The sequence below is a fragment of the Lampetra fluviatilis genome, chromosome 3, assembly GCF_964198595.1.
Source record: "Lampetra fluviatilis chromosome 3, kcLamFluv1.1, whole genome shotgun sequence".
Classification (NCBI taxonomy): Eukaryota; Metazoa; Chordata; class Hyperoartia; order Petromyzontiformes; family Petromyzontidae; genus Lampetra; species Lampetra fluviatilis.
The window spans coordinates 28,520,500-28,541,156 of NC_136277.1; the positions used below are offsets into that span (position 1 = coordinate 28,520,500).

The 20,657-nt window shown below is 47.1% G+C and overlaps 1 protein-coding gene across 1 annotated transcript in view; it reads right to left on the minus strand.

Moving 5' to 3' along the window:
• LOC144955813 (integrin alpha-11-like) overlaps positions 1-20,657 on the minus strand; it is a 100,546-nt gene that overhangs the window by 37,749 nt on the left and 42,140 nt on the right. The window contains 8 exon segments of the mRNA XM_078886005.1: positions 126-269; positions 1,663-1,811; positions 2,782-2,926; positions 3,863-3,936; positions 4,576-4,741; positions 6,954-7,104; positions 15,497-15,645; positions 20,380-20,507. Coding sequence (XP_078742131.1) covers positions 126-269; positions 1,663-1,811; positions 2,782-2,926; positions 3,863-3,936; positions 4,576-4,741; positions 6,954-7,104; positions 15,497-15,645; positions 20,380-20,507 — 1,106 coding nt within the window.

Consider the following 20,657-nt stretch of genomic DNA (forward strand, 5'->3'; position numbering starts at 1 on the left):
CACGCAGGAGCACGCAGGGGCACGTGGGAGCACGTGGTAGCACGCAGAGGCATGTGGGAGCACGTGGAGGCACGCGGAGGCACGCGGAGGCACGCGGAAGCACGCGGAGGCACGCGGGAGCCAACCTGCGTCAAGGTGTACACGTAGACGCGGCCTGTCTCGCGGTTGCCCGGCCCCAGGTACATGGGCGCACCCACGAGCAGCAGGTCGCTCACCCCGTCGCAGTCCACGTCCACCGACAGCACCTCGCTGCCAAAGTACGAACCGATCTGCCGCACAGAGATCAAGACGCGTATCACTTCTCAGTCACGTGTACACGTACACAAACAGCCCTTTGTCGTTCCACCGCTGGAGGCCGTGCGGGTCAAGGGGTTATCTTACAATACTTTACTGAATTGGTCTGTGTGGTTTTGGCGAAAGGGCGGCCCCAGGAGAGGTTCCGATTTCACTTGTCACTGATGTTAGCCGTGGCCACTAATGGAACTTGCGCGGCTAAGTTCACAGTGCGGCATGCTCGCCACCGCAAAACCACCGCTCCCAACCCTTTAAGAATTGTCAACCGAATGAAACGTGTCAGAAGAGAGAACCGTTTAAATAAATAACGAGCAGACGGTATGCACTATGCTTCATCATTTCAAATTCCAAAGCTGAACCCCGGGTCATGCACAAATCCGTTTTACATTTACAGCCCAAGAGCAGAGGGCCGTGGCACGGGGGTTCTATTACCGCCCTGATCCCCAGCAACGGTCTCCAGCTGCCGCCCTCGTGTAAGCAGTTTGAATTTAAAGGGCGGCAGGAAGAGACTTAGCATGGGACGGGACTCTTCGCCACATGTTCGCGATTTATTTTTTTATTTTCTTTCAAGAAGACTAATGCGATAATGCGTGCGTCGGGTGGCAAGTGAAGTTGCTTTTAACACACACACACACCAACCAACAAGGCTCAATGCTCATCGCTTGAGGCGTGCTGGTCTTAACAGGTAGATATGATTCGGCAAAAAAAAGGGTGCATTGTAGAACGGGCAAGGGGTGGGTTCGCGAAACAGGCGTCGTCTCCACAAGTGCGGCTCCCTAGGGGAAGACCTAAGACCGGATGGTGGGATACTCTGTTCGGGCCGATCTTAGAGATCGCTGTGTGTCTACTGTGCGTCAGCTGTGGGATCTGGTGGAGGGCAGAGGTTGCGGTGGCATCAATGGCTTCGATCACGACGACGTCTTCATTTCTTTCTTCCACACAGGCGGTCGCTCGCCAGCAGCACTTGCCTTGGTTGATGTTCAAGGTGTACGTGCCGGTTATTTCCATACCCGTCAACCCATACGGTTTACCCGTATTCTTCAGGTCCATACAGCGTATAGACGTTTCAATATGGGCAAACGTTTTGTTCTTGTCCATTTGTTTGTGTTTCTCCCATGCGATGGGACTTTGTAGGATGAACGTTGAGATGTATAAGGGCACGGGGTGACCAATAACATCTGAATTGGTCTGTAATAAGTTAGGGCACTGATAAGCGGTTGACAGGTTTGTATTTCTCAAGGGCTGATTCACAATACGTACACTGTACAGGATATGAAACGTAAACATCTGTACCCATTGGCGGCCCTCCACTCCCCCACCACCGTAGCAGTGGACCCCCCCCCCCCGCCCCCCCAGGCCAGGTCTCACCTGGTCCCCGTGGATGGCCTGGTGCACCGTCACGTGAGCCTGCTCGTCGAGGCTGAAGATGAGCACCTTGCCCGTGTGGTTGAAGCGCGGCGCGCCGGCGATGTAGTGCTCCGCGTAGCGGCTCGGCCGGGCCGACCCCACCGAGTAGCCTGCAAGGGGTCGCCGGTGCACGGGAAAGATGCCTCGTTAGTAGGGGTCGGCGACGGAGGTCGCCCGGTCGTGTGCGTGCGCACGTATGTTGAACTTCTTTCGCACCGTATGTAGCCAACCGTGCTCATTGGAGGTGCGGGGAAGGACAAGAAACTGAACAGAAAAAGCGGTTGTAAAGAAATGAGTTTTCAATCTGGATTCAAAAGTGCAAAATTCTGGTGGCTTCCTAATCTCGGAAGGTCTCGTGTTCCACCATGATCTCCCTCAACACCATCGTCGCTACCATCACGAGCTATTGATGGCTAGCCATCGAACAAAGATGGTCACTGCATTACGCGCTTTCAGGACAACGAACTATCATCACGGTATCCGCTAGAGATGGCAAAGTAACTGGGGGGGAAATGTACCTTAGATACCAATTAGCAGTTGCTATGAGTCGCGTGTGAAGTAAGATGCTCATCACAAATGTAATGCAATGTAATGGAATTGCATATTTTATATAGATGCTGCCCATCTCTTTCAATGTGTGTCGGTAAATGCCGATTCGTGCTGGCGAAGGGGCAAGTACTGGCGAATACTGACATCCAAACTAGACTAATGGAACTCTCTCCTCGGCAGGCTCTCTCAGTCCCCATCGTTTAAAATCCACCCCTTAAGATCACTTATTTTTCCTTTTGCGTCTTCTCTCAAACTGCTAAACTTAGAAATTCCCTCCCATTGTCTCTTTTCCTGTTCTTAGAACCTCTCTCAATGCAATCGTGCTCTCTGTTGCCGGCCGCTTGTCACATTGGACCTTGGGCCTATATTCAGTAAAACGTGACTTAAAAACAAAAATATCATACCAAAGCGAATCGATTAAATCGCCAAATCTGTGAGTCGTCACGCTGCCTAACAAGCCGACGCGGCAGCTGGTAGCGACGGTGGCCGCCCCCCCTCCCCCCCCACACTGAGCGTGGGGACCCCTCTCACCGAGGTATGCGGCGTGGTTCTGGAGCTCCACGGGGGCCTCCTTGCCAAAGGCGGAGCGAGCGGGCACCGTGAAGTGGGTGCCCCTCTTGCGCACAACGGAGCCGCCCCAGTCGTACGCTCCCACGGCGCCCAGCAGGATGCCGTCCTGAGTGACGGGGGAAACGAGCGGAGACGTTAGTGGGGAAAAGGGGACCGGGAGCTAATGAGTTTCACGGGGCCGAGTCACTCTGCAGCTTGAATCGACGGGCATAGTGTCTCATGGTTCAAATGTAATTGCGTATGTTGAACTTCTTTCGCACCGTACGTAGCCAACCGTGGTAAATGGAGGTGCGAGGGAAGGACGACAAACGAAACACAATAAGCAGTTCGAAAGAAGTGAATTTTCAATCTAGAGTTAAAAGTGCACAGCTCCAGTGGCTTCCTAATATCAGAAGGAAGAGCATTCCAGACGGCCACAGAAGCACATCTGAAAGCGTGCGATGGCCAGCCAAAAGCCGCTGTGAGGATAAAATGAGCATGGTCTCTAAATGTAAGTCACAATCTGCAGTCTTCTCTCTCTCTCTCTCTGCTGTGCATATGGAGCGGTGCTTCGAAATGCTCGCTCGGGATTTCAACAACTATTCCTTGAGCCCTCGAGCCATTTTCCACTCGCATACTGCACAGATGCTGTACACTTTTGGCTTGTTCTCTTCACTTTTTTCTAATAGTTTTGGGATATTCGTGCAATGTGTTGAGGTTGGCACGTTAACGTATTGAGGCCCCAATCCCATCGTGGCAAACGACGTCATCCCCATCGCCAAAAGTGGGGCGCGATCCGCGTCGTTGTTGGCGATGGAAAGTTTTCACCAAAAGAGTTGTCACCAAAAAAATTTTCACCAAAAAACGTTTTCACCAAAAAAGTTCTCACCAAAAAAGTTCTCACCAAAAAAGTTCTCACCAAAAAACTCACGCGTGAATCTGACCCCGTAATTCAACAATTCCGGTGCTTACGTTCGTAATATTTAACAATTTAAAAAAACATTGTATTGGCCATGAGTCACAACTCCGCTTTAATTCGGTGTTTCATTTGCTTTGTTCCCACCTTCACCACAGCTGCTGAGAACCCGACTTGAGACATCTCCATGTCGAAGGACGTTTCGTTCTGCGTCACCGTCCCTGGCGCGCCGCAATGCGGGAAGGTGGTGTGAGCGGTAAGAAATTATAAGATCGCTCGCTCACAATACCACAAGTATGTGTGATTAATGACGACTCGATGCCATCGTATTTGGTGTGTGGATATCTTAACACCTCCTGTAATTATGCCAGAAATTTAATATCTTGTTCCTGGCAAAAGCGTCCCATAGATATATATATACTGTTTGAGATTTGCAACTGCTTGCAATTAATCTTGATTTGAAGCTTTCATGACTGCAGGAATCCATACTCTTTGGTTCTTTCGGTAAAGTCACGTAGGTATAAAATAAAATAGATCACGACGTTTCGGGCGAAACACAAGCGTCCGTCATCAGGTGGGAAAGCATGATCTGCTGCTGATGCAGACTGTTTTAAAAGTCTTATCTCTCCCTCAAACCTTTTAAAACAGTCTGCATCAGCAGCCGAACATGCTTTCCCACCTGATGACGGACGCTTGTGTTGCGCCCGAAACGTCGTGATCTATTTTATTTTATTTTATACCTACGTGACTTTACCGAAAGAACCAAAGAGTATGCTTGCAATTAGTTGATGTGAGATGTCTGCAGCCACTAGAGGTGCTTCAAGACCACAACGTTTAAAGAGTTAACCGGCACTCCTCACCCTCCAGGCTGAATATCCGCTCGCCTAACGTCCCCACGATATCGTTGAGGGCCGCCTCGTCTGCCACGTTGATGAAGTGCTTCTCCTCGGGCTCGCTCGAGATGGCCTTCAGCTCCGAGATGAAGTTGGAGGGGTCGATGTTCTTGCGCTTGTAATAGCCGAGCACCTGGAGGAACAGCGCACACGTGGAGGTAAGAGCAGGGTGGGCGGCTGAGCAGTGAAATTGGGACATTGACGAGACAATGGGAGATGAGTGTGTGTGTGGTTGTTTGGAATGCTTGACGTGGGTTAATTTGGATATTTTTTATAAGTTTAACAAATGTGGGTGTCATCCCCATCGTGACGATTGTTCATTTTGTAAGGTTTTTCTTTAAAAAAAAAAACAGCTACACCTGGATAAATTTTTCACAACATCTGACAAAATTCTGATGAAAGATTTCTATGAAAATGCGGCTATTATGGTGAGAATAATAGCCCATTGTCCATGGGCCAGAGCAGAAATTTCTACCTCCTGGTGTGACAAATTTTACGGTACCTATTTATGTGGGCAATGAGAAAAAATATATATTATTAGTGTTTGCATTAGAAGGTAATCAGTGTTCTGATTGGATTTTGTGGGAGTTCACGTGGCACTAACAAGTGAACAATCTGGCCTGAACCATTGGAATAATGTATTTAATGCAAATACATGTTTTTTTATTAAGATTGTTCAATAAAATCTATTGTATTAAATTGATTTGTGAAATACATTTAATTATTAATGTTCAGTGTCATTCCAGTGAGAGGTTTGTTTGTTTTTTGCAAAAAAACGAATCAAATCTTTTTCAATTCACCAATTACAACCCAATGTATTTTCATATTGAGGGTCAGGCCTTGTAATCCCTGGTTCTCCTTGTAAACAGAAAAACCGTAAGTCACATAAAGAAAAGTGTATTTCAGAATTATGGAGCCACAAAAAAGTTTCCTGAATCTGTCCTCATGAATTTCTGTAGTTTCTTAAACAAAAAAACCCACAGCAGAATCTGTATAGGTTTTACTGTTTCCGTTATGGGAATTATTTTCAGAATAATTTTTGTATACCATTTCCTTATTACGAAGTTAAATAAGCATACAAAATGGTAATTTTTGTTTGCTTCTTGCGAAAAAGAACACTTATAAATGGTAAATTTCACCAACATTACATCAGTTATGCAAGAATAAAGTAGATAGATGCTTATCTTGTCAAAGCATTCCTGGCTCTTACGTTCACCGCAAACATATCTACACAATCACATTTTCTTTCTTCATAAAATACTGATCTATCTACTCGGCTTGTATTTCCTGTAACTGACGTAACAGGTTCGGGAAATTGTGTAAGATCTTTGAAACAACAATAGTAAGTAACGGATTAATAGGTTAGCACAAATGTAGTTCTATGAGTGGTCGATGCTTTAGATATCTCCAACGATCGCGTCTCCGCTCGTCTGCTCTTCAAGGCTGAACATTTGCCCGTTCTCTGTTCAGCAGTACACAGTGCAGTGCTAGCTTCTGCTGTCTGCAGTTGCCGCTCGTGCGCCGCAACGGACGCACGACGAATGGGCTTGCGACGCCCACTCACGTTTTACCCCATCCAAAAACGCACCCTTCGTCGCGCTCTCTGATATTTGCTGAATGGCTGTTGCATTGCGACTCGCACGCGAGAGTCGAAGCGGCAGCGGTATCCCAGTTGTTCATCCTCCGCATTAAAGTTCGTGCCCACTCGCCAAATCAGGTGTCGCTCTTTCGACTGACAACCTTACGTTTTGGAAAGGGGAATAATAAAACATTTTGCTGCAAAATTTGTTTATGTTTTACTTAACCCTGTAAGATCATTTGGTTCTTGAGTTGTAATAAAAATGGCAGACTTATAGAACAAACATCTTTCAATAAACCACCATCATCACGATCACTTAACATTTCATAATGCACTCCCCATGTAGCACATCTCGAGGTGACCTTCGGCAGGGCATCTCCCCCGGTGGCAGCTGTCTCCGCGAGGAACAAGGTGAACGTAGCACCGGCCAGAAAGTGGTCATTAGCCTGCCAATAGGGGGGCGATGTTGCTGTGGCTTCTCAATCAAGGAACTTGCGAGTAATTGATCAAATTTTGACCCAATAATACCACATGATCTCGTCGTGAACTTATTGAACAACATTTTTTTTACTCTTTTGTTGTTTTAACTAGGTAAGGGGCCCACACACACTTGAGCTGTATAACTTTTTTTTATCTTTTTCCAGAAGCGACATGGCCACACGACAGCTCAATGGAGTGGCCCATCGCATGGACATTTATAGCCGCCGAGTGCCGCCGTGGGCCGACGGCGTTTTTGGCGACGCCCGGCCCTGTGCGCGCCACTCACGGCGATGGCGTAGCGCGTGATGTTGTCGCGCTCGCACGCGGCGATGGCCTCGGTCAGGTCCTCGCTGTCGTGAGACTCGCCGTCCGTCACCACGATCATCACCTTGCTGGCGCCTTCGCGCGCCCCAAACAGCGGGCTGAAGGCCTCCGACCTGCACTCGGCACGGAGTTGGTGATGGTGGGTAAGTAGTGGTGGTAGCGGTGTACAAGGGTATGGCATGCGAGATGGAAGCCAATTAAAATACCAAATTCCATAAATATGATCACATGGATAACTCTGCTTCATATGCGCGTTCGATAAATGCTTTTCCCACTCCTAGATGCCAGGAAACCATCTCTATGGCAGGGGGGATTGAACCGTTTTGTAAATGATCAGAAAGTGACTTCAGACTTGCAACGCTGCTGGTACAGGACCGCTTCCGATTCCTGATCCCTCTGGGCCTGATCAGTTCCAGACGGAGGTGTGGAAAGGCGTCTGTGTTGTTGTCACTTGTTAGCAATGTTCATGGGAGATAAGTATCATGAAACATGCGTTTGTTATTGTCCGTAAATAAATGTCTATTTTAGACGAGCGTTTAACTGTGAATCATCTGGAAGATCACAATCAACAACCTATGTCAGACGAAGATAAGATCTACATTATTGTGGATTATTTTAACACGAGTCTGGCCCGGGAAGGTCACGCCAAGCGAGTGACATTCCAAACGCACTCATCCTGCGGTGACTCCGCAACATCTGCCCAGGGATTCGAGATACCGGTGCAGCAAATGGAATCATCAATCGATCCGTGTGGAGGTTTGAGTGCAATCTCCTCGCACGGTGCACGGGCTTTACCACACTCTATAATAAATGTCATCGTCCAAACATCCCAACGCTGGACTGTCTTGAAAAGTGAGACTCGGCAAGGATTTCCTGCACAAATGAATGCCAGGGGCCTGCGTCCGTAACTCCATGGGGCTGGTTTGGAGCTAAGCCTGGTTGCCGTGGGAGCGTGAACTTCGGTGTGAATTCTGAGCCGGTGCAGTCTTCTTCTTCAACCGTGAAAAAAAGCGCCGAATCGCCGTTCACTTTAGCCCCACAAACCTCTACCCTCAGCCTCTTCTCGTCTCCTCCATCTGAATCACCCACTGCAGACGATTATGTACTGTATGTTGCAGAGGTGTGGACTCGAGTCATGTGACTTGGACTCGAGTCAGACTCGAGTCATGAATTTGATGACTTGCGACTCGACTTGGACTTGCATAACAATGACTTTGTCCCACCTATGAGATGTGGACTCGAGTCATGTGACTTGGACTCGAGTCAGACTCGAGTCATGAATTTGATGACTTGCGACTCGACTTGGACTTGCATAACAATGACTTTGTCCCACCTCTGGTATGTTGAACTTCTTTCGCACCGTACGTAGCCAACCGTGCTAATCGGAGGTGCGGGGTAAGGTCAACAAATTAAAGAGGGCTCCAGGTCCCTGGCACGGAGAAAGAAAAAAACATCCCTAAAACATCTCTTGTCACGTGGCTTAATCACTGCGTGTGTTATTGGCTCTGTCTAAAAGCCAACGGAAACAACATGGCTCGTATTAACGAGTAGTTTTCAGGCAGCAGAGTTTGGCGTCTACGTGTTCGATGGCAAGTAAAGTCAGTGAGCCAAAAAAATCCACGAGTTTCTTCGTCTTTCGCGAAGAAGGGCGAGCGAGAAACACGTTTCTTGTGTTTTACTGCGATACAGTGCTCGTGATTATGGGTTTATCAAACCCAGTTTGTGTGTACGTTATTGCGTACATACTGACGCATTGCATGTGTGCAGAATCTATATATACTGTATTTCAAACAAACGACTTGGAATCTAACATAGAGTGGAATAAAATATATATTTAGTGTTACTCTGAGCAGTCAAATAACTTTCAAAGATTGTGTTAGCAACTAAACATTCCCTGACAACGATCAGGATAACAAATGTACCCTATAAACAAAACAAAAAGCTGTCTCTCCATGTAAGAGTAAAATACATATGTGAACCCATCAACTAATTGGCATATTAGAAGAGAAAAAATCTGTAATTATAAAATTGGGTGAACTCTGGACCACTTCTGATTCTACTGATAAGACTCAGAAGATCAAAACCAATCCCAGATTTTTCTTTAAAAAAATCACGCTGCTGAATTATATTGACACGAACCGCCCATTGTCCGATGGACTGAAACATTATCTATAAATGAAGCGACCGCCTTTTGTCTGTCCATTTGTGGGCAGTATATTTGTCACCCATATCCCCCAATGGTTGTTTTTAGGGGCATCTTCGGAGAGCGACGTCCAAGCGAGAACTACCATCAAACAAAGAGCGTGCCCTCGTTAACACAGAGCCGCCGAGAATGCAATTCGCCTGGGGGGTTTTATTTTGTATTTCCCCCCCTTTTCCGCCTCCCCGCCAAAAGCTCCATTTGTATACGTCGGGTTTTATTTTTAATTTTGCAGACAGCTGCAGCCTCTCCATATGCTCCAAAAAACGATCTCCCTCCGATGTATTTATTCTGTAACAGTACCAGGAGAATTCGTGTGCTCTTCGGCCAAGTTCCATTCGCATGTGGAGGCCCCATCTGTGCCAATTCACCAGATAACTTAAAATCGGTACAGAAAATCGGCCAAAAGAGGCCCCCTCCCACCATCACCTTCACCGCCCCCACCGCAATCTCCTCCACTCATCGTTGTGTCCCTAACCTCCCTCGCCCACCACTCTCCTCCCTCACTCCAGAGTTTGCATGGACCCTCACTCGTGCGTGTCTTTCCCTGGGCCCGAAGCTCATGCTTTGGCGGTTGAGTAATCGTATTCGCATGCCTGCAGCCTTTAATGACCATAATATTTGTGTGCGTGCATGTGCTCTGTGCTTGACAGCCTTCGAGCGTGGCTCGCACATGGAGACGTGCTTTTAAATATTTCCTTTTTTTTCTTTCTGCTCGCACACACGCTTTGTCCTTCCCCCCCTACGCCCTTCTCTCTTGCAGACACCTACACACACCACCCCCACTACTCCAACCCTCTCTCCCGTTTCCTTCTCCGTGTGTCTGCACACAGCGACCTATATCCACCACGTGCACCGTCTCAAGCCGTCGGTTTATTTGTTTTATTTTACGTGACTTTGGTTTTTAACACGGGGAAGCGTCCGGTCGTTTTGCAGTTTTTGCACTTCATTCCGTCGCGAGCTTCGTGGTCTTTCTGGCGTTGTAACGATCTTTCTTTGCACGTGATTTTTTTTCTTCCCTTAAATTGCTTTCTCACGTTTTACTCGCAAAAGAGGCACGCCTCATTGGCGCTGTAGCTTGGCTTTAATAAAAACCACCCACCTCACTACCTGCAGGCTTTGGCAAAGGGCAGACGAGCAAATCTATGAGCATACTGTGCTATGTCCATATGTCTCTACTCCCAGCCTTCACGAACCCGCGTTGACCAATGTGGTATGGTCTGGTAAAATAAGCCACGTGACCGACACGGCATGTGGAAACCTTCACCCAGAAGTGGATTGGCAAAGGGCGAAACATATCCTCATATCTTCTTGGTTCTTTCGGTAAAGTCACATAGAAGGGAAGTAATAAAATAATAAAAATAAAACATAATAAAATGAAATAATTCTCACGACGTTTCAGCCACAACGCAAGCAGCCGTCCTCAAGCAGCCGTCCTCGCCTGAGGACGGCTGCTTGCGTTGTGGCCGAAACGTCGTGAGAATTATTTCATTTTATTATGTTTTATTTTTATTATTTTATTACTTCCCTTCTACGTGACTTTACCGAAAGAACCAAGAAGATGAATCCCTGCAGTCACGAAAGCTTTAAATCGAAAAATATCCTCATATCTTACTACCTATCGGCCTGCCTGGCTGCCTACCCACCTACCAACTCACCTACATGCTTACCTCTTTATTCGCCTGCTCACATGCCCACCTATCTATCCTCCTAAACTGTACCCCGACGCTTCCGAGGTCATAGCGGTCTGGCCAAATGTTGCTGCCAGATTTGAGGATTCAATGCGTCTAAGACAAAGTGACATTTCAGTTCAAGTGTATTTTATTACGTGCTCAGAAATGTATGTTCTGATTTGAGGTGTCCTGGGAATATGAGCCATTAACATGCATCGACATTCCCTGAGCTTGTGCCAAGCTGCAAGAGTGCGTGGGGTTCTGTACAAAGACAAAGGTCCCCCGTATAGGCTTAACACACCGCAGGGGCAAGTGCTGTCAACAAGCCCTATGAAGGCCGGCACGGCACGCGAGAGGGCGGGTGGACGGCATCACGCCCGGCCGCCTTTGTCTCCCCCAGTGGCGATGTTTGCACATCGCACCTCGCACCAGGGGAGCCCCAGGGACCGGTTCAGATAATCGTCGTTGGCCGTGAGCGGGAATGGAACTCGTCGGGTTCCGTACGCCACCGTCCTTACCGGCGTCCCACTTTAGCACCGCAGGAATTCCTGAAGGACATTCTTCAGTTTGGATTTTGAAGGAAAAGGAAAGGACAGATGCTCTGGCCTAACTAAATAAAATTCAACAAACACAGATGTTTGCTTCTCAACGATAGTTAGCTGAAAATATCTGTACAGTAGCATATAACCACGTCAAGATGCGTTCAGACATTTTTTTTGCACAGAGATCTAATTTGTTTATTTTTTGCTTAAAGACATTCCATTTGTCTCGAATGGGAGCTCACTATAAACCGTGTGTAAATCGCAACGGGTTCTGACCAACCCCCCGTGTGAGACACTTGGCATTGTGTCAACCTGGCCTCTTTAAAATGGTAAAAAAAAAAATAGCTCATGGATGTTACATAAGCCATGCGAATTTTGGCATCAGTTAATCCAGTCTGGTCTTAGGTTAAATTTTTATTTTTGCAGTACCCCTATTAACCAATCTCCCCCCACCCCCATTTAACGGTTGGGGAGGGGGGGGTTAAGCTTCAACTCAAGATTGAATTCTGTCAAAATTGTGCCTTTTGTGAACCTGCACTTGAATGGCAAAGGAATCTCAGCGGTGCAGACGACCAGAAGAATGGAATTCTAGGCAGTGGGAGCAGCGGCAATGTCTCGCCACGGCAGTTTTTGCAATTCCTCTGGTTGCTGCAGTGAACATGTTTCATCAAATGAGCTCCTCACAAAAAAAACGTTATTCCCTCAGCTTACCAATCTTCCCTTTGCGCATTTCTTTTCCCCAGAGCATGCGACTCTCTTCATTGCCAACGATGTGGTGAATCATCAAGGTGATGTCTTGGCCGGTGAGTCTAGTTGTTAATCTGACCTACAATCCCTTCCCCGCTCCACCCACCCTCACACCGCCACCTCTAATGCTATTCGGTTTAACAACATGTTGAGATATGGTTCTGTTAGATGCTTTATAAACCAAAACTGTATTGCAAATTTTTGAGTGGGTGATTTTACAATGTCATTGACCCTCAGTCACTTGCAGAGTCGAAGCGACAACCGATGAACACCGATGAGTTGTACAGAGCCACCAATATTTGAGTTTGTTTGTGTCATTTTAACTCTCCAGAATAAGACTTTATATGACTCATTCTGCTTAATATCGATTATATCAACGCACGGACATAAAAGTTGCAGTCGCCCATTGGCATTATTAATTTCCCGTGGATTAAATGACGCAACGCACGCAGGGCCCTGCTGCTATTGGCAGCTCTGGCTGTAAATTTAATGTCAGTGGGGTTTTGGGCGGGGGTGGGGGGGGCAGGTTTGCAGTGCAAGTAAATCAAGCCAATTCCACCATGCCGAGTTTCGTGGCGCTGTAATTAACCCAGGGGAGTTTTTTTTTTACTTCAGAAACACGTCTGGAATTGTCTGCCACAGTTTTTCATCGCAGCATGCTTTACTTAGATTTACCAGCGACAGTCGTAGTTTAAAAAGAAGAAGAATAAGCCCCTCGCCCCTCGAAATCCGCTTGGTAACACGCGCTGCGGTTTTCATCGGTTGAGCAAAAGTTTTTTACAGACTCCGATGGAGCTTCATTGCATCTGGCCCACGGCTGGAGCTGGGATGGAGCTAAAGGCAGCTACTGTTCCACTCTGCAGGCTTCCTGTCCTGTGTTCCAAGAGCTCTTCAGAATGCTGCACAAAATAAATAACCAACGTTCAAAAAGTGAATACATTCCAAAGCATTCTTCAATGAATAACAAAGCTTCGCGTGATAGCTTTGCTAAAACAAAGAGTAAAATGGGTTTTGTAGATTTCCAATGTGTGGATTTCATTACTTAGACCATAGAATGCTACATGGCCCGGTTTAAAATATTCAGCCTTCGTTTCACATCGGTTAAAAACCCCCTGTTTCATCAAGTGCCAAAGGATGGCTGCTTCACGCGTTCCATAACTCCCTGTTGCTTTGAAAATGCTGGTCAGTGTTGTGTGCCCACTGGTGGTATGCCAAATGGGTCAGACGCTGCTGATGCCCATTGGCATTGCACGCATCGCAGCTGGGCGGATGTGGCATCCAACGGCAGACGAAAACGTGAAGCGGATTTGTGCCGCCAAGACCGCTCTTTGAGATAATTACACACACGGCTTAATTTCTCAACGAGATATTTTCTGGGTCGCTGGTAGACAGACCGGCTCGAAATTCATTCCTGACCATACCCACAAGTAAACCCGTGAAAACAAAGTTTTTCACTATAAATCCTTTATATGCGTGGCGGCTAGAGTCTTCTCGTCCTCTGGCTTGAGATGGCTGCCACCTATGGGTCAGATGATTGTCTGCCAGTATTAAGCAATTGGTAATTAAATATTGAATTTGTTTTCCCTAAAAAGTGTAAAATTTTTGACATTTTTTTTCACGAACATTAATTGTCTCGCACAACGAGTCTGTGTGGAAAATGCCAGCTCGATTGGATCACGGGAAGTGGGTTAAAAAACGACCGAAAGATTTGCACGGTCGTAAGCAAGCAAGCACGCAAGCACGCAAGCAAGCAAGCAAGCGAACTTAATATAAAGGATTTAAAAAAGAGCAGCACATCGAGTCTGCTTGACGCCCTTGTGGGATGACGCGTTCATCTCAGCGGGAATTTTCCCCTGGCTACATTGAACTTCAATTGTCACATTTGCACCTTCCATTATATATATTTAAACAAAAAAGCACGCCACTTAGATGTTTCAGCACTTGCTAACATGTTCAAGGAGCGTGTTAGGAGCCCGTTTATTTTATTTTTTTAAACAAATGTAAGTATCTGCTAATCTACTGTACGGAGTTGTGTGAACTATAATTAATCATGTAGGTTTTTTTGGAGAAGCTTTTGCATTTGCAAGTTGTGCCAAATTCGCTCCAAGCCCTGTGTAAGGAAGTGCTGGATGTGGGGGGGGGGCTGCGTGCAACGTGGCACTGCGTGGCAAAGCTCGACGACGTGGGGAAACCGAGGCACAGCTCGCTGTGGCAAAAATGCCAATTATGATGATGATGATTATGATGATGATTATTCGCCCACAAAAAGCCGAGCTGAGTCTCTAGACTCTTTTTTCAGGAGGATTCCGCATTTTGGATGTTTGGCCAGCAGCATCATGTGGAAGGGAACCCACCGCGGTGCGTACGAAAGGGCGGCTATAAACATTTCCATATCCTGAAGCTTACAACACCTGGCAAGTCCTGGTGGTCACCAATCCTCGTCCTAATCACGCTCAGCCATGCTTGGCTTTCGACATCTGATGATATCAGACGCATTCAGTGTGATTGAGTTGCAGGTGAAATGATAGGACAGGGCGTGGTCATGTGCGGTCGTGCTGATGGCTCAATGTGGCAAGGCACAGCATAGCTTGGCGTGTGTGCGCTTTGACACAATGTAACAAATTATTTTAATAATACGCAACGTTTACTTGAACGTTAACGGAGCAAACTAGGCTGGTCAAATGAGATATAATAAAGAAGACTGCACAAGTGAGTCAAACAGTGTGAACGAGACAGCACGAATAAAACTATTAGAATAGTTCACCCCTAATCGTAACAATCATCAGATCATGCTGCAATAGGGGTGGGTGAAGTGAATTGTTGCTTGCATACGTGGCATGGCTCATTTGGGGATTTAAGGAGTCAACTAATTGCAACTGTGGTAAAATGCAATCCATCACTCGCATCACTAATCATTGCACACTTTTTCACGAGGTGCAAATGTAATCCATCTGGCAATCTCCAAATGCCAATGAATGGCTTTCCAAACTCAACACACAGTTGTAAACTTGGTCCATTTTTCAAATCCCATGTGAAAAAGAAAAGAAAATGTGCTTTGGCTCTGTGACTCAGCATGCCATGGCATCGTGTGGCGTGATGTGGTGTGACACTGCACATCATGTGGCATGGTGCAGCGTGGCACGACGTTTGCGTGGCATGGCATTGTGAGGCATGGCGTTGTATGCTATGGTGTGGCGTGGTGTGGCGTGACATGATGTGGCGTCACTTTGTGTGGCACTGAGTGGCATGGTGCGGCATGGAGCGGCATTTTGGCATGGTGCGGCACGGTGTGACTTTGTGTGGCGTAGCATGGCGTGGCAATGCGTGGCGCGATATGGCTTGCCTGGCGTGGTTGACTGCGTAGGCAGTGCGTGTTTCTCGGCCCCCGCGCTGCTCGATGTACTTGGCGGCTTGCACCACCTGCTCCGTGGTCTCGTAGTCGCTGAGAGTGAACTCGTGCACGGCCGTCTCCCCGTACTGCACCAGGCCCACCTGCACCCCGCCACGCACAAACGCAGTTTTCTCTGGATACCGTGGGTTCGTTTAAAGGAAATGGGAGAAATTTACTTTATTGAGCAAGGAAAAATAATGATCATCCTGAGCTAGTCTCTCCTGAAAATGAATCTTGAGACCGACCTATAGTTTAATTATTTATTGTCCTGGATAAAGACACTGGTATGGAGTTGGGGTGAGTGGTGGTGCAGTGGTTGACGCACTGTGCTACGAACCTGGCCACGTAAGTTCAATTCCCAGACACAGCTAACTTGCATGGCGAGTGATTTTCAAACCCGTAGCGGGTTGACCCACCCCCATTGCTTCACCCACCCGTACTGACCAGCACAGTGAAGTATGGCCACGCAACAGCTGTGATCAACGTGGCATGGCGACGCCTTAATCCAGCAGTGACAAAGGATGGAATAAAATAATAATAGTAGCAGTTGATCGTATAAACACAGCAATGTGGCGCGCTCTGTTACGTGCGGGAATAGCAGTCTTCACAATGGTGACTCAGTGTGCTGTTGGTGGGCGTCTTGGCAAAGGCTCCATGCTGCACAAGTGCACCAGTTTCCTTCCCATGGCCTACTCACTCGGCAGTCTGCGATGCACATCACGAATGCAGCAGCGGTACGAAGGAGGGCGAAACCTAATCTCTGTTAACAAAAAAAGCCCACTGGTCTTAGCATTTACGAACAAAACAAATTGTTTCCCTTATGTTTCCGCTCTCCTCTTCGCCCTCCCTCACCAACTGCCTCCATCGCTTGTTACTTTGATATTTCAAATGCACAATGACCATATCGTGATTATTATTAATATCATAATTCACAAGTGCCCTTGCGTGCACTTCGTTTGCAGAAGAATTGTTCATGGTCAGAATGACTGTTGACATTTTAAGCAGTTTTCCATCCTTGGTGAGGTTGAGATTTCCTGTGAGCCCAAAGCTTCCCCCCCGCCCGCCCCAACTTCATTCCTGACATCAAACATCTCAGGCTCAACAGCACCAGGGAGTGATGGCGATAGATGTGATGGCTGTGAAGTCCATGATGTTGGCGATGTCACGGTACAGGTGGCGTTGATGGTGGCCGAAAATGTTGCTTGCCGTTATGGTTTGGTGCCAGTAGCAACGGTGATGGTAATGATAATGTTGGAATACCACAGTGATGATGGTGGTGATCGTGATAGTCACGATTGCGATAACAGGGAAGTTGGTGGTGATGATGGTGGCTGCAATGTTATGATGGTCACGGGCATTTCGACAGTGGTGATAGTAGCGACCATTGCGGTTAAAGTTGGAATATGAAAGTGGTGATGGTGGTAGCCACGATGGTGATGGTGGCCATGGTAATTGTGTGGGCGGTGCCGGTGGTCTCTGGTTATGGTCGTCGAAGAGACGGGCGGAAAATACTTTACCACTCAAGCCATTAAGAAGCGCTGCGTTAAATATCTAAATGATGTTTTCACAAGCCAATGTTTTGGGTAAGGGTCAATTTCCAGGTCATTAATAGAGACTGACATTTGACCGTGGATGCACGTGTATGTGGAGGATGCCAGGGATTTCTGAAACAAAGTTTGCCATTGAAGGTTGAAAGAAAGCATTGTAGATGCAGTCAGGATAAGGAGGTTGCAGTGGGTTGGCACATATTGAGAATGGAGAAATGCAGGTTCGTGGAAGAGGCATTATGAGTAGCACCCATTGGATGATGATCAAGGGGCAGATGGTAGGAGATTTGTAATAGAGGACAACGACAGGATCTAGCAGAAGGATGGAGGTGACGGCAACGTTAGCATCAATGGCATTGACCATGATGCTCACTTGACCTTAAAACTCAGATAGAACTGCACAGCCTTTCATACAAATTGAAGTAATCGAATGAAACTTTCTGTGCCTCTTTTTCAAACTTCGCTTTGTACTTCAACACGCTCAGGGGGCGTACAAGTCGCACTGCGTTGTTTTTTTAAAGATCGCCGTTGAGGCACGCGCTCCCGGTGGCAGTGAAGATCAACTCGAAGGTGCCGCTATTCGCAGATGGTCAGGCTGCCCTGCCGATGTAAACATGACCTTTAGACGTAACCGCTCGCCATGCACGCGGGGAGCGACGGGAGACCAGCGAGCTCATTTCCACGCCCTCGGATTTTAAGAGCCGCAGCCTTCGTTCAGCTGAGCCAAACGCAAACCAGATGTGGCCCATCGTGAAGGGGGGGGGGGGGTGGGAGGGTGGGGAGGTCGATGCAACATTTTCATAATTCTTTGACGACAAGCACAGGATAACCTTTGACCCCGCGGAAAGCTTTCCTCCGGCTCTACCTTTGACCCCCAAACATATAAAGCATCTCAAAATTAAACGAAAGACTTTTTTTTTGAGAAAGAAAATGAAGCAGGAAAGGAAGTGGATACTCGCTGCCAAGACGTTTTCTTGTTGCGTAACCTTTTCCAGAATTTTTTTTAGACATCTCATTTGCCAGAAAAGAGAAGAGAAACGGTGTTCGTGAACAATGCATTGTTGTCATTTGAACGTTCGTCCTGCAGAAGGAAAGGCTTCGGCCTCAAGATGTGCACTACACTTCCCACCGATTTCACATCCTCCTAAAATTGTGCATATTTCAAATTACAAATATTATGGCATCTATCATCAAGAGACGAGGAGGCTGATGAGGTGAGGGGGGTGATGAGCTTCCAGCAAAAAATTCTTTCTCACCGAATATTTTCTGTGTTACTGGCAGGCTGGAGTAGATGCGTGACTAAGTGTCCCCTGCCACAGTAAGAGGTATGGTGGATGTGGTGTTCCTGCTGTGAAAATATTTTGTGGGTCAGTAACCTGGCCAGTTGACATTCAGCCGAAATTGTTCAGATTTTTTTTTTTATATACAGGCCAGTAGTTATTTAAGCCTTTTACCCACACTAACCTAATATCAGCATTGTACTTTACGAACAGGTTTTACTGATACATATTCTGAGTCTGTATTTTTAGTTCATCTTTGTTTAACAAGTATTGGTAAATCTTCAGCCCGTCCATTACGCCACGCCTCACAACACCGCGAGCATTCTCTGCGGTTCACTGTAAAGGTTTTGTACTTTACTGCTCACTGTTTCTCTCAAGGGGTCAAGCAAAACCTAACTGCTGGGAAAGACAAAAATGCACACCGATGATTCACACATCAGCTGTTCGCGATGAATTTGCCCCGCCATGGATTCCCCTGCCCACACCTTTACTTTGACATTTTGGTTTCCAGTCTACAAGGCCTCGAGCGTCTCCTGGCCCCTTATTTCTCCATCCACTTAAGTAAACTGTTTTTGCCTTTGCATCATGAGCCATTATCTCTCCACTGCTGGATGAAGGCCTCCCCTAGCCATTGCCATTACTCTGTCTTGCAATACAACAATCCATCTAGCCCCCCCCACACACATCTCTGGTCAGCACGGTTGGCTAAGTGCGGAAGTTCAACAGGCATACATACAACAGCTGATTTAATCACCCTATATGGCCACTGCGGATGAACGATCAGGCATTGTGATTCATTTCACTACATTTTAGTAAATTTAGCACCATTTAAAGAAAAATCTATTATCACACGCGATTGTCAAAGTCGAATTGAATCGATGCATTCTCTGATGCTTAATTTCAAGAAAGATAAAAACAAACATCGCCTTGCTCTCAGATGTGTGACCATTGTCTTTTGGAAAAAGAGGCTATGGCTTTGTAGCACTGAAAATAGTTCTGTTCAGGCCACTGACGCCTTTCACCGTATGACTCATTCACAGAGAACTGCAGCACTGCCACCAATCAATTCACATGCGAAAGCCAATCGCAGCACTCTAGGAATCGTTGCCAAAAACACTCAGAATCAGTTACTCGCGGTCTGGCGTAAGTTGGCCCACATCTGGCGTTCCAGCGCAAACCCTCACCGTCGCCTGAGCCGCGCTACTGCCAGCGACTTGGGTTCGGGGACAGTCACTGCTACAACCGTGCTGCCCCTGACCCTCACAGGGTCTTCCCAGTAAGGTCATGGGGTCACGGTTGGTCAAGGGCACCGCACGCTAGCTTCATGCACACACACACGCACACACGCGCTCACATGTATGAGCGGTGGTTGCGTTGCCAGAGGCAATCCCACTGGACCGCTGCATCTGTTTTCGATGCCGCTTCGACCTAATTCTTTGTTTGCAGAATTTTATCGCAGGACACATTTTCTTGGCCGTCATTTCGGCACTGCAGTTGCACTTCCCTACATATAATCCCTCGCTTGCTTGAGCAGACTACAGTGCATACATAATTGTAAAGATAATATACGGCCCCCTGTCAATCAACTGCTGGATGAAAGCCACCGTTGATCATGTAGGTTGCGTGACTGTACATCACCACCCTGGTTGGTGCTGGTTCGTGAATGGAGGGCCCAAGACTTGTTCAGATATCACTTGACACCGACGTTAACCATAGCTGCGTATCCTTGTTCAAATAACACGCAGCAGTACTCATTTGCTTTGGCAGCGCGAAGCCAGAGATCTATATTCCATAACCCTGCGGCAGGATTCACTGTCCAAACGACAACCACATTTATTCGTGATTTACAATCTGGATTTTTTAATCTCTTTATTCTGAAATTGTCTTCAGCATCTCAAATGGAGCCAACTTTGTTTGAGCCACGAATGTGGAGAATCAGTGCGTAGGAGAGAATTGACGAATAACGGCGGTCAGGTTTTCAATATGGCCTTCGCGAGCATCCCCTCACCCGTGTCTGGCCTGGCCCGATGTGAAACTTCTTGACAATGTTGATGAGAAAGTTTTGGACCTCCTGCCATGGGTAGATGCTGTTAGAACCGTCCAGGACGATGACGATGTCCATGAAGAGGCCACAGCCTGTCACACAAAGAACAAACGTCCAGCACATGAACGCGACAACACTGATCAGTTCCATTATTTGAACATTTGGCTTTTTCACAATTTAATTTCACTTACACTGTCGGCGTCATGCCATTTGTAACTCTTACAGAGAATTAAATCACCCAA